We start from the raw sequence: 14,095 nt of genomic DNA on the forward strand, positions 1-14,095 counted from the left end.
ATGTGGGTATTGTAGGATTATTTTTATTAGGTGTTATCAGCCGCACCCTCTGGATGAGAAAACTAGGGCTTAATGTAACTTGTACAAGGGGATTTATGTGGCCCAGGCAGGATTCAAACCTGTGCTCTCTCTACTACTCCACTATCCTGCCCCTCCCTGTGATGTAGGAAAGATGTTGGGGTTCTGAGCCCACCCCAAGAAAGAATTCTTGAGATGTCTTTGGTGCAAAAAAAAAAAAAGTGGTTTTATTAAAGCACAGGGACAGGACCTGTAGGCAGAAAGAGCCGCACTGGGGTCATGAGGAGTGGCAGATTATATACTTTCAAGTTGGGAGGGGTTAGGGCTAGCGTAAGTCTCTAGGGAATTTTGGAAGCAAAGTTTCCAGGACCTTGAGGGGGCTAGCTGCTGTTAGGAAAAGGTCATTTATTAGTGTCTAATAAAACTTGAGTCATGAGACCCTTCAGATGTATATGGATGGGTCATATGCTTGGGGGATGACTGCCAACACATATCTTGGGGGGTAGAGATAAAGGAAGCTTCTAAAGGAATTTTTTTTTTTAAAGATTTTATTTATTTATTTGAGAGAGAGAGAATGAGAGACAGAGAGCACGAGAGGGAAGAGGGCAGAGGGAGAAGCAGACCCCCTGCTGAGCAGGGAGCCCGATGTGGGACTTGATCCCGGGACTCCAGGATCATGACCTGAGGCGAAGGCAGTCGCTTAACCAACTGAGCCACCCAGGCACCCCCAAAGGAATTTTTATATGTTGAAGTAGACTTACAGGATGCTGGGGATTGGGCTAAGATTGCCCTTTGCCCTTAGCAAGATATTAACATCGAGGCAGCTGAGTTCCTAGAGGAATGTCACTCTGCCGGTTTCAAGGACTTGTCAGTGGGCTGTAGGTAATAAGGAAATTCAATTTTTTTTGCCTTTGTTTCCCACATCACCTACACCTACCACCTGACTTCCTCTGTGTGAGCTGCCAAGCGGTTTTCATTAAAAGTGCACAGTCTGTATTTCTGTGAAAGTCTGGGAGTAAAGCAGGCTGGAGAAATCACAAGTACATATCACATCACACACCATCACCACCCAACAGCTGCTCCAGTCTTGGATGAGCAGTTGGAAATCTGTCTGGTCTGTTCTAGAAATGCAGTACTGGTGTTGTCCACTGTTGGTCTATAAGGCCTTGAAGTGCAAGTTTGCTGTTGGTGCAACTTGCTCTTGGTGAACCCTCTTACCCAGAGCCTTGTGGGTATTTGCACATTGAATGAAGATGATGAGGGGTGAACGAACCCACAAAAGGCTGAACTAGAAGGAACTAGAGATCATCCAGGCCAGTGGTTCCAAAAGTATTGTGCCAATTTCCTGGGAAGCTTTTAAAACATGCAGATTCCCAACTTGGCATACAGACATCAGGCGCTACTATTATGTCATATTGAGATCCATGGACATGATAATGACACTGTAGTAATGTGAGAGTGTCCCCATTCTTGGCAGATAGATACATGCTGAAGAGTTTAGGGTCACATATGATGCTATCAACAGATACTTTCAAGATGATTCTGCAACGTGTGTCTGTGCATGGTGAACCTAGGTGAAATCTATATGGGTTTTCACTGTTCTCTGTTTTCAACTATTCTATAGTTTAGAACTTTTTCAAAATTTAAAAAAAGTCCAAAGGGGAGGAAGGAGATTTTTTAAAAATACAGATTCCCAGATTCCATTTCCATATTCTAAGTCAGTGGATCTGTATTTTTCCATTTCCCTCCATTCTGTTGCACAAAGTTGGGTACCACTGATCTCATTCAACTCTAGACTCTCCTCCTCACCCATTTCACAGGAGGAAAAACTGAGGACCCAAAAGAGTGACTGATTCAAGATCACCCAAGTGGATTAGCAGTAACATCAGGCCTGGAATGCAGATATCTATTTCATCATGAAAAATTTAGCTCTCTAGCCCAGTGTGTGTGTGTGGGGGGGTGGGGGGGTGTAGAGGGGAAGAGAATGATAAGGGGCCGTGAGTGGAGTGGGGTGGGTGGAGGGAGGTATCTTTGCCTAGGAAGTCAAGTGTAGATGGCCTTCTAGAGCCCGTTGCTTTTAACACAACCTAGTGGCGATTCTTGGTTTTTTTCGTATCTATTTAAGAGAACTCTAAGCAAGTCCACTTTGGTGGCCACCAATAGTTTCAAGAAAGAAAACCTGGCCCCTCAGCTCGGGCGCCGTTGGCGTCCCGTCGCCATGGAGACAGGCAGTTCCATTCTTCCTCAAGGGGTGGTCCTGATTTTCTGTCCGTTCCTAACCCGCAGGGCGGTGCCCAGAAGTTGCTCTGAGGAACCAGAGGGGCTTATATAGGGCTTTAGAGCTCCTTACGAGAAGGGGGCTGCGCGAGGTGGGTGCTCCCCGCTCCGGAGGGGGCCGGGCGTCTGGGGCCCACCCCGGGGCCCCGGGTGGTGCGTCCCGGGACTGGTGGAGGGGCCCCCTCCGAGCTCTGCGCCCCGCTCCGCCGCAGGGAAGCGCGCCCCAGCCAGCCAGCCCGTGGACCTCCTGCACGCAACCTCAGGATGCCAGAGACCCAGAGCTCCCGCCAGGACCCCCGGCGACGGAAGAAGAAGCAGCCGGTGTGCCGCACGGTCAGCCAGATCTGCCCGCCCCCGCGGCGGCCCCTGACCGTGGCCGACATCCGACCCGGCATGGAGAACGAGAGGCTGGGAGTCGTGCGGGATTCCATGTTTCAGAATCCGCTCATCGTCAAGGTGAGCCGCCCCCACGCCCGCCACCCCTCGGCGCTCGCCCCCTCGCTGGGCACCCACGCTGCCGGGGCTTCCACCGCCAAGCCCCGGCCCACGGGACCCAGCGGACCGAGCGCAGTGTTGGAAGCTCCCGCTCTGGTCCAGACAGACCTGGACCCCTGTGCGGTCTCCCGGGCAGGTCGCGTCGCCTCTCTGCGCCTCAGTTTCCTAATCCTCGAAGTGGGATGATAACGGCGCTCATTAGAGGGAGTGATGGGGAAGGTTGAATAGGGGCCCCTGGCACAGCGGCTGACACGCGGTGAGCCCGCCCGCAGGATTGGCTGCTGTTGTTCACCCGGGAGCCCGCCGGCGAACCCACAGGGTGACCGACAGGGAACACGCACCCACACTATGTCCTTACTCGCCAGCTGCCAGCTCTCTCGGGGTGCCGGCTGGCTGCCCCCTTTCCCCTGCACGCTACGATGCACGCTGCGATGCAGCAAGGGTTCTGTCCCTCTCCTGGAAGCATCACTCCACAAGTTAATTTCCATCCAATCATACTCTTATCCAGAATTACAGCCCGAAGAGAAAAGAGCGCGAAACTCTCTGCCCTAGGGGGCTCGCAGGCACGAAGGAGGGAGGGAGCTGCGGTTTCTTAACTAGATCGCCTTCCCATTTATTGCACACTCCCTCCCTTCAGAGGTTTTGGGACTGGTGATCACCCAACGCTGGCGTGGCATCGCCACACCTTCCCGGGGCCACAGGAAGAGTCAAGTTGAGGTTTGGCTCTCGGGGAGCTGGTCAGGGAGCAAGTTTGTCCTGTGCCACTGGAGGGCAGTGTGCTTTCAAAAATGCTCGCAGTTCCCGGGTGCCAGAAGTGCAAGGCCCAGCTGGTAACCATGGATTCGGTAAAAATGTATCTGAACGCCAGGAGCTCATCAAAGCCCAGAGGTTTTTGTTGTTGTTTTGTGGGGTTTTTTTGGTCTGTTTGTTTTTGTTTTTGTTTGGTTCAGGGAACCTGGGCTTTCTTAACATCATGCTAGAATTAGCTGAGTTCACGGTTCCTATGAAAACATGCACTCTATCCTGTTGCCTTCCCCAAACTTTGTTCCTGGCCCTGGCTTATCACACTAGCACTCTTCCGATTAATGTGCTCCTTTTCTTAGCAACCCCCCTCCCCCCACCAAGTGGAACAAGGTCCTTTATTAATACCTAGGTGAGAAGAGCCACTCTCAGCAGACAGATGGGGCAGATGGGGCTAACCATTCTGGGATCAAGGGGAGAATCAAGTCCTCCACCTCTGATCTGCCGCCGATGTTAGGTCATTGCATTCACTCAGGCAGGTACTAGTGGGCCAGTTCCATTCTACTTACATATAAAATAAACCGCGTTATAGAGTTATTCGTATTCTCCCCGGTAAATTAGCAGCATGGGATGCCCACCCCAAGCTATATAAGTTTGACCTTTGAACGATGTGGATTTGATGCCGGCCCATTTAAAAAAATAAATACTGTATTGCAGTACTGTAAATGTTTTTTCTCTTCTTTGATTTTCTTTTGCTGTTGTTTTATTTTATTAAAAAAATTTTAATTTAAATTCAATTAATTATGGGCGCCTGGGTGGCTCAGTTGGTTAAGCGACTGCCTTCGGCTCAGGTCATGATCCTGGAGTCCCTGGATCGAGTCCCGCATCGGGCTCCCTGCTCGGCAGGGAGTCTGCTTCTCCCTCTGACCCTCCCCCCTCTCATGTGCTCTCTCTCATTCTCTCTCAAATAAATAAATAAAATCTTTAAAAAAAAAATAAATTCAATTAATTAACATATAATGTATTATTGGCTTCAGAGGTAGAGGTCAGTGATTCATTAGTGTTATATAATGCCCAGGGCTCATTACATCATGTGCCCTCCTTAATGTCCATCTTCTTTGATTTTCTTAATAACATTTTTTCCCTCTCGCTCACTTTATTGTAAGAATACAGTGTATAGTACATATAACATACCAAATATGTGTTAACCGACTGTTGGCCATAAGGCTTCTGCTCAACAGTAGGCTGATAGTAGTTAAGTTTTGGGGGAGTAAAGAGTTACAGTGGTGGGGTACTTGGCTGGCTCAGTCAGTAAAGCATGCGACTCTTGATCTTGGGGTGGTGAGTCCAAGCCCCACATTGGGCGTAGAGCTTACTTAAAAAAAAGTTATAGTGGAGTTTCAAGTAGTTGGGAGTCAGCACCCCTAACCGTCTGCCTTGTCCAGGAGTCAACTGTCTACACATATACACACACATATATACATACAGACCTATAGGTATATGCATACGTATATACATGCGTTTATTACACATACACGTACATTTTATGTGTATATATACACACATACACACATGCATATACGTATACTATATGTATATTATACACGTATGAGTAAAAACCTCCCCTCTTTCCTTTTGCTCACCCTATATATCAAGAAGGACAATATTTGGCCTCTGGATGGCACTAGCTGAACAGCTTCCAGAATGAATTCAATTCCCCAATTCCTGAACCTACACTTTGGGGTTGGAAGATGTGCAGATGACTGACCCACAGCCGGGAGAGGGGGTTCTGTCTTCAAGGCAGGAGGGGAAGAGCAGGACCGCCCTGGCCGGGTGGTGACCCAGCCTGAGCAGCAGGGGGCTGCTTCCAGGCATGCTCTGGTGATGGTGCTTAGCTCTTCTCGGGTCAGGGACAGCTAGCCGTTCCTCCTTACTTTCCTCCCTCCGGTTCTTGATGGGCTCTAAGCTCCTTTCCGTAGCAGTTAAGATTATGTCCCCATTTCAATATTTACCACCACTACAAGATTTTCTACCAAAACCTGGCCTAACTAAAAGTTCCAGAGACATTGAGAGCAAGACAGAGCCTTGAATGTTACCTTTTCCAGACCCTTCCTTACAGATGGGTACACTGAGGCCATCTGTCGTGGGCTCTTTGCACAAGGTTGTGGCAGAGCCTGGGTCAGAAGCTATGTTCACTGGCTCCCAGCCCAGCATTGTTTTCCCACTCCAAACAGCTTCCTGTATTTAAATGAAATTTAAATTATGAAAACACTTTGGGATTTTCGGCTTTAAAGCAAAAAAGATTGGAAAGCATTCAAGATAGTGGAGCCTTAAAAAAATTATTTTTTTAATATGTCGTTGGGATTCTGTTGATGCTCAGCTTGTGGATTTCTTCACTGTGGTATCCTGGGGCACAAGCCCACGTTTCCAGACCCCCATGTGAGTGTGCACCTTCTCGTGTGTGGCAGAGGTGGGAGTGCCCTCTCCCAAGGGTGTCTTTAAGAGGATGAGGATGAAGTATATTTTGGTCTTGTCTAAGTCTGAACCTGAAGGTTGCATCTATATGGAAAAATCTACCACCTTAGAAATAGTCATTGATTCCACCCTGTGGTGGTGGTGGGGTGGGGGGGGGGTTGTTGCTCAAATTGTTTTCTCCAGTGAAGAGGATCAGGATTTGTTTAATTTAAAATGCAGACACACCGTCTGAACAAACCCAACACTGCTATTTCACACCCATGGAATTTACCAGGACATATACACATCAGTTATTCAAGAATGTGTCTGCAAGAAGCCACACGGTAACCAAGTGAAAAGTGAAAAACTCAGACATCCAAGCAGGTATTTTATCTACAAATGCTCAACAACTCCTTGCCTCATTTAAAATCAAGCCCACTGGTTATTAGTGGGACTGATCGAGTCAACTGGGTGTTTTATGTGGCCGCAAAAAGAGGTAAATATTTTCCATTAGAAAGGGCTTCTACTCTATTGTATAAAGTGACGTGCAGTTAGCCAGTTTTCCTTCAAATGTGACTCTCTGGGAAGAATAAAATTAGAGAAAGAACCAAGCTTCTTTCTGCTTGATTCCCATTCCCCCAGAATTCTGTGACTCAACATAGGATCCTGCTACAATAGCCTTCAAGGCTCCTTCAAAGAAGCTGTCAGGGTGCACCCTGCCTGCCATCGGAACTCAGCTGATATCCTGTCAATACAATTATAGGGGAGAGACTGCCTGGTTTGCTCCCCTGACAGCCTTGAATCCTCCATCACCCTGGAGAGGCAGGCAATATACAGGGGTGGAATTTATTGAATCGAGCACCCTTAGAAAGTGCACATGATCATGGCACCTGATTTTTTTTTCATAATTTATCACTGACTTTGTTTTTCTGTGGGGGTTTGTGTCACAAATAAGAAGTGCATGCATTTGTGAAATAGAGTCGTAAAATCACATCATTTGGGGCTGAAAGGAGGCTTACAGACATCCAGTCCATTTTTTTTTTTTTTTTTTTTGAGGATGTTAAGGCCCAGGGAGAGGAAGAGACTCATTCAAGGTGCCCTCTGACCTGGTCACAGAAGTGGGATGAGATTCATGTCTCCTGACTTCCAGCCCTGTGCTCTTCTGGCCACGTTACATAACCAATTAATTAATGACAACCCAGATTGGTTACTTCTATACGGCAGGCAGTCGAAAAATGTTCACCACGGAATGATTCCAATATCATTTTCCTCAACATTCCTTCCAATGTGAGCTCTACTCATTTCCCGGGATTTGTTGACAGCCAAGAAGTGTTTATTGAATGTTTTCTATGTGCCCAGCACCATCCTAAGCTCTCTTGGGAGGTGGGGGTGAGCGGTGCATAGAAACAAGTTCAGATCGCAGCCGTCACCCTGCCCACAAGCCACAAGGAGTTAACTGTTTAGCTGGGGAGATGGAGTGTGTATGTATATATTGCTTAGCATGGCACCTGCCTTAAAGCAAGCTCTCAGGAAATTAGCTTTTACCGTTGTGCACAGACACACACATAGACACACACATGCGTAATAGGATAAGCAATGCTATGGGTCACCCCTTGCAAGCTTCAAGGGCAGTGCACCAGCCAGAGGGTCCAGATTTAGGGGAAGGAAGGCCTGAGCAGGACTCCGTGCGCTTTATGAAGGAACAGACCTGGAACTGGACCTTGAAGCGTGGAGAGTTAGATTCTGATCGGGGCAGACTAGGAAAAATTCAGCCCTCTGGGGCCAAATGATTTCACCCTCCTTAGATCCTAAGTGTCCAACAGTTTCCACCTCAAATGGAGTTCTGGTTTTTCGAGACTAGGTGCTGCTGCTGGGATCATTATCATTATCATCACGAGGAAGCATTTATTTAGAGCCAGTGTGTTCAAATCGGATGCTCCACAAAATTAGGCAACCACACCATGCCCACTAATGGCTTAGCATCTCTAATAAATATTGATGCTGGTGAACATAAATGCCTCGAGACAATCGCAAAGAAGGCGGGCAGACAAACACACAGTTGTACAAATATCCCAGCGTGGGTCAGTATTTTTATTACGTTTGAGTAAAATATGAAAATGTTACACTGGGTTTTATCTGTTGAAGAGAATATACCTCTGATTGCTCAGATCCTTCTATGTTCCATTACAATGTAACAGGAGAAAAGAAAATGTTACGAGGGGGATGAAGGACTGAGCTGCCCATTCTAAGGGCCCCTCTGGACTAGCCAGAGGTAGGGTTCATTTCTCCAGGGAAAGCCATGGGTTTCTCCCTCTCTTGGTCCTTTGTACATTTTTCTTCTTTTTAAATCAAAGCCTCCCCCCTTCTCGTGCCCAGTCACACCATTTGGTGAGCAGAGGCTGAAGCAGTGAACTAATCTTGCTCAGCATCCGGCCCTTTCAGAAAGCCAAGTTGCTCCCTCGTAGGCTTTTCACCATCCCCTGGAGTGGCTGCCCCGATGGAGGAGCCCACCTTCCTCCGTCCCTCTGGAGAAGGGGTGCTTTGGCTCTGAAATGTTAATGCAAATAAACCCTTGGAATTGGGGTTCCTCAGGTATGAACCCATCCACCTTCTGCTTATGTGGCTCTCAGAACACTGCAATGTGGTTGAAGGCCAGTCCCTCAGGAAGAGTTCTGAATCCATGGTGAGCAAGTCAGCAGTCGCTTCCAGCACCTTCCAGAATCTTCTAGGCTCAAGTGTTGTTCATTGTATAATTCAGGCCACTTCTCCTTTATTTGAAAGACAAGGTGTTCTTGATTTACAACTGGTCCTGTGGACAAAATTTCCAATCCCTGTTTTCTATTGCAGTGGTTTTCAAGCTGTTCAGTGGTCTCTGGAAGGACTAGGGTTCCCACAAAATGTCTTGGTCACACTCTTCTTGAGAAAATGTATCTTTAACTGTTTAAAAAGTATAATGAAAAGGAAGCTCAGTTAAATGTGTTCTATATGAAATGCTTGCACCGGGGACCACCAACTCATTAGCGATGAAGTTGACTAGTTTGGGGGCTATCAGTTCTGTGTTTGTGCTGGCACCACGGTGAATGTGTCATGGACAGGGAAGATTGTAACCAAGCACAGATCATTCTGGACTCTCAGGCTGGGCAAATCCGTTCGTGCGGGATGATGTGCACAGCTCTGCCATGGCCCCTGGGAACTGGGCTCCGTTCAAACTCAGACCCATTGCTCCTGCTTCAGAACCTTCTGGCTGGTCAGGCCAAAGCAAGCGAATGCACAACACAGTCTCAATCACACTGCGTTGTGGTTGGTTTTAGCGTATATTGTAAATGTTGTGTGCTTCTTATCTGACTTTTGTATTTGTAAAAAAAAAAAAAAAAAATGAGAGCATTTGTTTCACTGGTAACAATTCAACTCTCCATGAAATTGCTCCCTGACTCTCCTTTCAAGCTCCTGAGTCAATGAGGACTGTTAACACAATTCCGGGCTGTAGGTTTTGTTCTCCTACAATCACACACACACACAAATGTAGTCATAACCAGGCAGATATGCCACCCCCTGGACGGCAGCCTTGGGATCCAAGCAGATCCAAGGGTGAGCTCTGTCTCGGGCACTTTCTTGGGAACGTTCCTTACCTTTGAGCCTCAGTTTCCTGTCTGTAAAATGGGTGATAGCAGCTGACAGTGAGAGGACAGGTATGCTGGGCGCAGGCGTGCCCGCTTTTGTTACTTTTCCATTATTCAGATTCCAAATATTTGTGTTCCTCAAAACAACCTTCGTGTTCTCATCCATCGACTTTTAAGTACGTGTTGTAAATCCGAACTTACAAAATAAATTTATGAGACAAATCCGCCCAAGTGCTGCTTTGTTCCCCCTTCGTGCTCTTGTTGAAAAATAGTGTCTCCCACAGATGGTAACCACACTTGCCATGGTGAGAATTTCATAGTGTATATAATTGTCAAATCACTATGTTGTACGCCTGAAACCGATATGATATTATACATCAACTCTACCTCCATAAAAGAAAAATACCGTCATCCACCTCGTCTCAAATTTCTTGCAACTGTGCGCCCTGGCTGCGGGTGAGAACAATCTGGTTTCTAGCTCTCTTGAGGGTGCTTGGGCAAGTGGCTTAAATTCTGAGCCTCAGTTTCCTTCTCCGCAAAATATGGGTGCTGATACCTACCTTGCCGACTTGTCAAGGACACAACGAAGGCTGGTTTAGATGAGATGCTATTTTACGGAACACACAGTAACCTTCTGGAATCAGACCAGGGCTTCTCAACTGAGGCAGGAGGTGCTTCTGCTCCCCAAGGAACATCTGGTCATGTCTGGAGGCCTTCTTGGTTATCACCACTGGGCTGGGGGTGCTACGGGCATCGAGTGAGCAAAAGTCAGTGATGCTGTTCAACACCCTCTCCTGCACCTCCAACCCCCGCAGCAGGGAAGCATCTGGTCCCAAATGTCAACAGTGCTGAGGCTGAGGAACCCTGAATCGGAGAACGACCACCTGGAGAATTCACGGTGAGCTCCCGCATGGTCCAAGGGCTCTTGAAACCCAATACAAAGAGTGTAGAAATGGGACTGTTCTATTATAATTGCTTCTCTCTCCCTTGTTTGCCTTTGTTTCCCCTCCTACACATTTATGGCAATTTCATTTTATTTATTCATTTATTTTTGGAGAGAGGGAGCGAGAGCATGAGCAGGGCGGGGGGGAAGGGTGGACAGAGGGAGAAGGAGAGAGAGAATCTTAAGCAGGCTGCATGCCAAGTGTGGAGCTGGGTGTGGGGCTCGATCTTACAACCCTGAGATCATGACCTGAGCCAAAATCAAGAGTTGGATGCTCAGCCAACTGAGCCATCCAGGTGCCCCATTTTATGACAATTTTAAATCCCCCCCCTTTCCCTCGGTGACAGCTTCCAAACGTTTGCTGGCTTTTGTCTGGGGCCTGTCTATCTCCAGCGTCACCCATGGTAGTTAAAAAAAATAAAAAGCATTTCCAACAATCCATGCAGCGTGGCTCAATAATTCATCAGATAAACTAACTGGCATGGGGGCCGGTTTGTTGAGCACCCATGGACTACCACCCAAGCTTTGTTTCCCTGGCGCACCACCTTCCTAGGGTTTGGTTTGGCTGGGTTTTTCTCAGCATAAACTCATTTAGGATTTTAAACAGAATTGATCTGGTAACCCGAAATTAAGCTCACGGTGGGCCAGAGCCCCGTCATAGCATAGCCCTTATGCTCACTGTGGCACGAAGTACAGCATTTCAGGGAAGCAAATAAATGTGCTTTATAAAGAAAACAGCTGTATTTTTCCACCCAATAATTTAAAGGCACATCAGCGTTTGGTTAAGAAACTGACTCACGGGGGGGTCAATGAGCAGAGGGGTCAACATGCATACCATATGGGGAGGTGGGGACAGCGGCCGGCCAAAACCATTGTAGAGAACACATAATGAGCCCAAAAGAAGGACTTTTGACCTTTTATACGATCCAAACTATACATATCTGGGAGACCAATGAACCCAGAAGCATACATGACACATTCCCTTGCCTGGATCAAAATCTTTTGTGTTGGTGCAGAGGAATGAAAGTGGAGATTCAGAAAGTCTTGGAATCCAGGGCCCGGCATCAGTGAAAGGCCACACCTTGGCCATGTGGCCCAGCATCACGTCAAAGCTACGACACAGTACCAGAGAAAAAGCCCTAGTGAGCTTGGATGTCACAGCCCCCCACAGCAGTGGGGCCGCCCAACGAGACATTGAGAGGTGATTGTTTTAAAAAATGTTATTGTTAAGTCATCTCTATACCCAACGTGGGGCTCGAACCTACAACCCTGAGATCAAGAGTCGCCTGCTCCACCGACTGAACCAGCCAGGCGCCCCGAGAGAGGGGATCTTCAGGCTATCACATTTCAGTTGAGGGAATTAGAAAATTTGCTGGCAGCTTTGTCGGGCAACCTAACTGGACAGTAGTGAGTTTGTCTTGCCACAGTCAAATGCCATCTTAATGTTCCCATTATGTAGAATTGCATTCATATCCCCCCTCCGCCCCCCAGGGGGTCTTTCAGGACAGAGAGGTTGGCTTGCTTATTTATTGGTTTGTTTGCTTGTTTATTGGCTTATTTTTTAGTGCGTATCTGAGACTGTTAACAGGCCCATCAACCACTGAGCAAAAATTTAGTAAGCCCCTACTGTCTGCAGGGCGCTGGTGAAAACATAAGAAGTTTGAGGATTCGTTTCCAAGAAGTTTATGGTCTGGTGAGGGGAGAACCAGACTTTGCACGCCACAACCAATAATAAAAGTTACTAAAGGTGAAGGAGAGGGGAGGGGAGGCAAGAGGGGCCGTATATCAGAGCTTGTGCATCTGGGCCGGGGCTGTGGGCCAGGCTGGGTGCCAGGGTGTGCCGGGACAGGAGGGGCACCCGGAACGGGGCTGGCCTGAGCAAAGGCACAGAGTCTGAAATGGGCAAGGCGTCCTCATTAAGAACGAACAACTGTAGGATCCTGTGTTCACTATGAGGAAAGAAGCAGGAGATACCTCCATTTACTCAGTGCTTGAATTGAGAGATACTTTTTTTTTTTTTAAGATTTTATTTATTTATTTGAGAGAGAGAGAATGAGAGAGAGAGAGCACATGAGAGGGGGGAGGGTCAGAGGGAGAAGCAGACTCCCTGCCGAGCAGGGAGCCCGACGCGGGACTCGATCCCGGGACTCCAGGATCATGACCTGAGCCGAAGCCAGTCGCTTAACTGACTGAGCCACCCAGGCGCCCGAGAGATACTTTTGAGCACCTATGGTACACCAGGCTCAGAGCTAGGCACCCAGGATGTGGGGGTAAACCGACCTGGAGATAGGCGATGCCCTCCAAGAGCTTATAATCTAGTAAGCAGAAACAGCCAGAAAAACAAACAGCTAAGTGGGATCCATGCAGGGACAGCCATCCTCTGGATGGGATCCTGGCTCAGTGCCGAGGGCAGCACCTGGGGAGGGGAGGCAAGGGAATGTCTCAGGCTTGAGCGGCTGGAGCCGAATCGTCACACAAGGGTTGGTAAGTGTGTGTAGGGAGCTGGGGGGCTAGGGAGAGGTGGGTCCAGGTTTTGTATGGCCTGCAGCTGATGCCCTTTTGAGATCCCTCTTTAAGGAACAGATAAATAGTGTTGGAAATTACGTCCAAGGCCTTGGATGGGGCCACGTGCAAGGAAGCAGCTCTGAAGCTAAAGTTTCATTAACTTCAGGGTAAATCCAACTTTGACGGCGGGGGTGTGTGTGTGCAGCTTTCTAGGAAAAGGCGTGGCATGTTGAAAGCGGCCTGGGGTAGGAATGTGCAGACGACCAGATCTGAGAGTCCATGGTTCTGGTTACGGGTCATGCGTTCATTCTGTAAGCACTGCACCAGGCACACAAGCCCCAGGACCACGGTGACGAACTCTCAGTCTCTTGTTGACCCTGAAACCTTGGGAGGGTCTCAGCGTCGGTCCTACACACCTGAGTGGCTTCTCTGAGAATTACCCTAAGCTGACCTTTCATTTGTTTATTTGACCAGTTGCAAAATGTTTATGGATGGGCGGGTACGTGCCAGTCCATAGCTGGGCCTTGAGGGTAACTTGGTGGGCAGGAGAGCCTTCGTTTCTGTCTATGGGCAGCTTGCAAGACCTGCTGAAGACAGACAATAAGGCAACTATCCCAGACCTACGGAGAAGCATTGCAGGGAGGCGAGGGCGCTAAAGGGGGTCAACCAGGAGGCTAGGGGAGGTCTACTCTGAGGACGTGACATGGTAGCCCGACCTTCAGAACTGGGAAGAGGCGGTCAGTTAAGAGGTGCTGGGGGCAGAGTGTGCGTGTGTCCATGGGTGGGCCATGAGTGTAGACCATTCCAGGCAAAATAAGAGGTTTAGTGCCTCGACGGCAAGGAGGCGGTTGGAACTCTGGAGGCTGCAGTGAAGCGTCAGGGAAGAAGTCCTGAAGGGAGGCTGGGCAGGGCCTGCAGCCGGGCCGTGAGACCAGCGGGGCCAAAGTGAGTGGATAAACGAGGCAGAGCACAGAGGGCTGAGAGTCCACAGCAGGGCCGCCGTGTCAGCTCCCCCCACCCTGCACTCAGGGGGTCACAGGCC

The 14,095-nt window shown here is 48.5% G+C and overlaps 1 protein-coding gene across 1 annotated transcript in view; it reads left to right on the forward strand.

Annotated features, from left to right (window-relative positions):
• Positions 1 to 2,559: 2,559 nt before the first annotated feature.
• Positions 2,560 to 14,095, forward strand: part of CFAP77 (cilia and flagella associated protein 77) — a 124,439-nt gene continuing 112,903 nt past the window's right edge. The window contains exon 1 of the mRNA XM_081802646.1: positions 2,560 to 2,751. Within this exon, the coding sequence (XP_081658772.1) occupies positions 2,560 to 2,751 (192 nt within the window). The remainder of the gene's footprint in view (positions 2,752 to 14,095) is intronic.

The sequence above is a fragment of the Leptonychotes weddellii genome, chromosome 14 (genome assembly GCF_054177405.1).
Source record: "Leptonychotes weddellii isolate Sample4059 chromosome 14, ASM5417740v2, whole genome shotgun sequence".
NCBI lineage: Eukaryota > Metazoa > Chordata > Mammalia > Carnivora > Phocidae > Leptonychotes > Leptonychotes weddellii.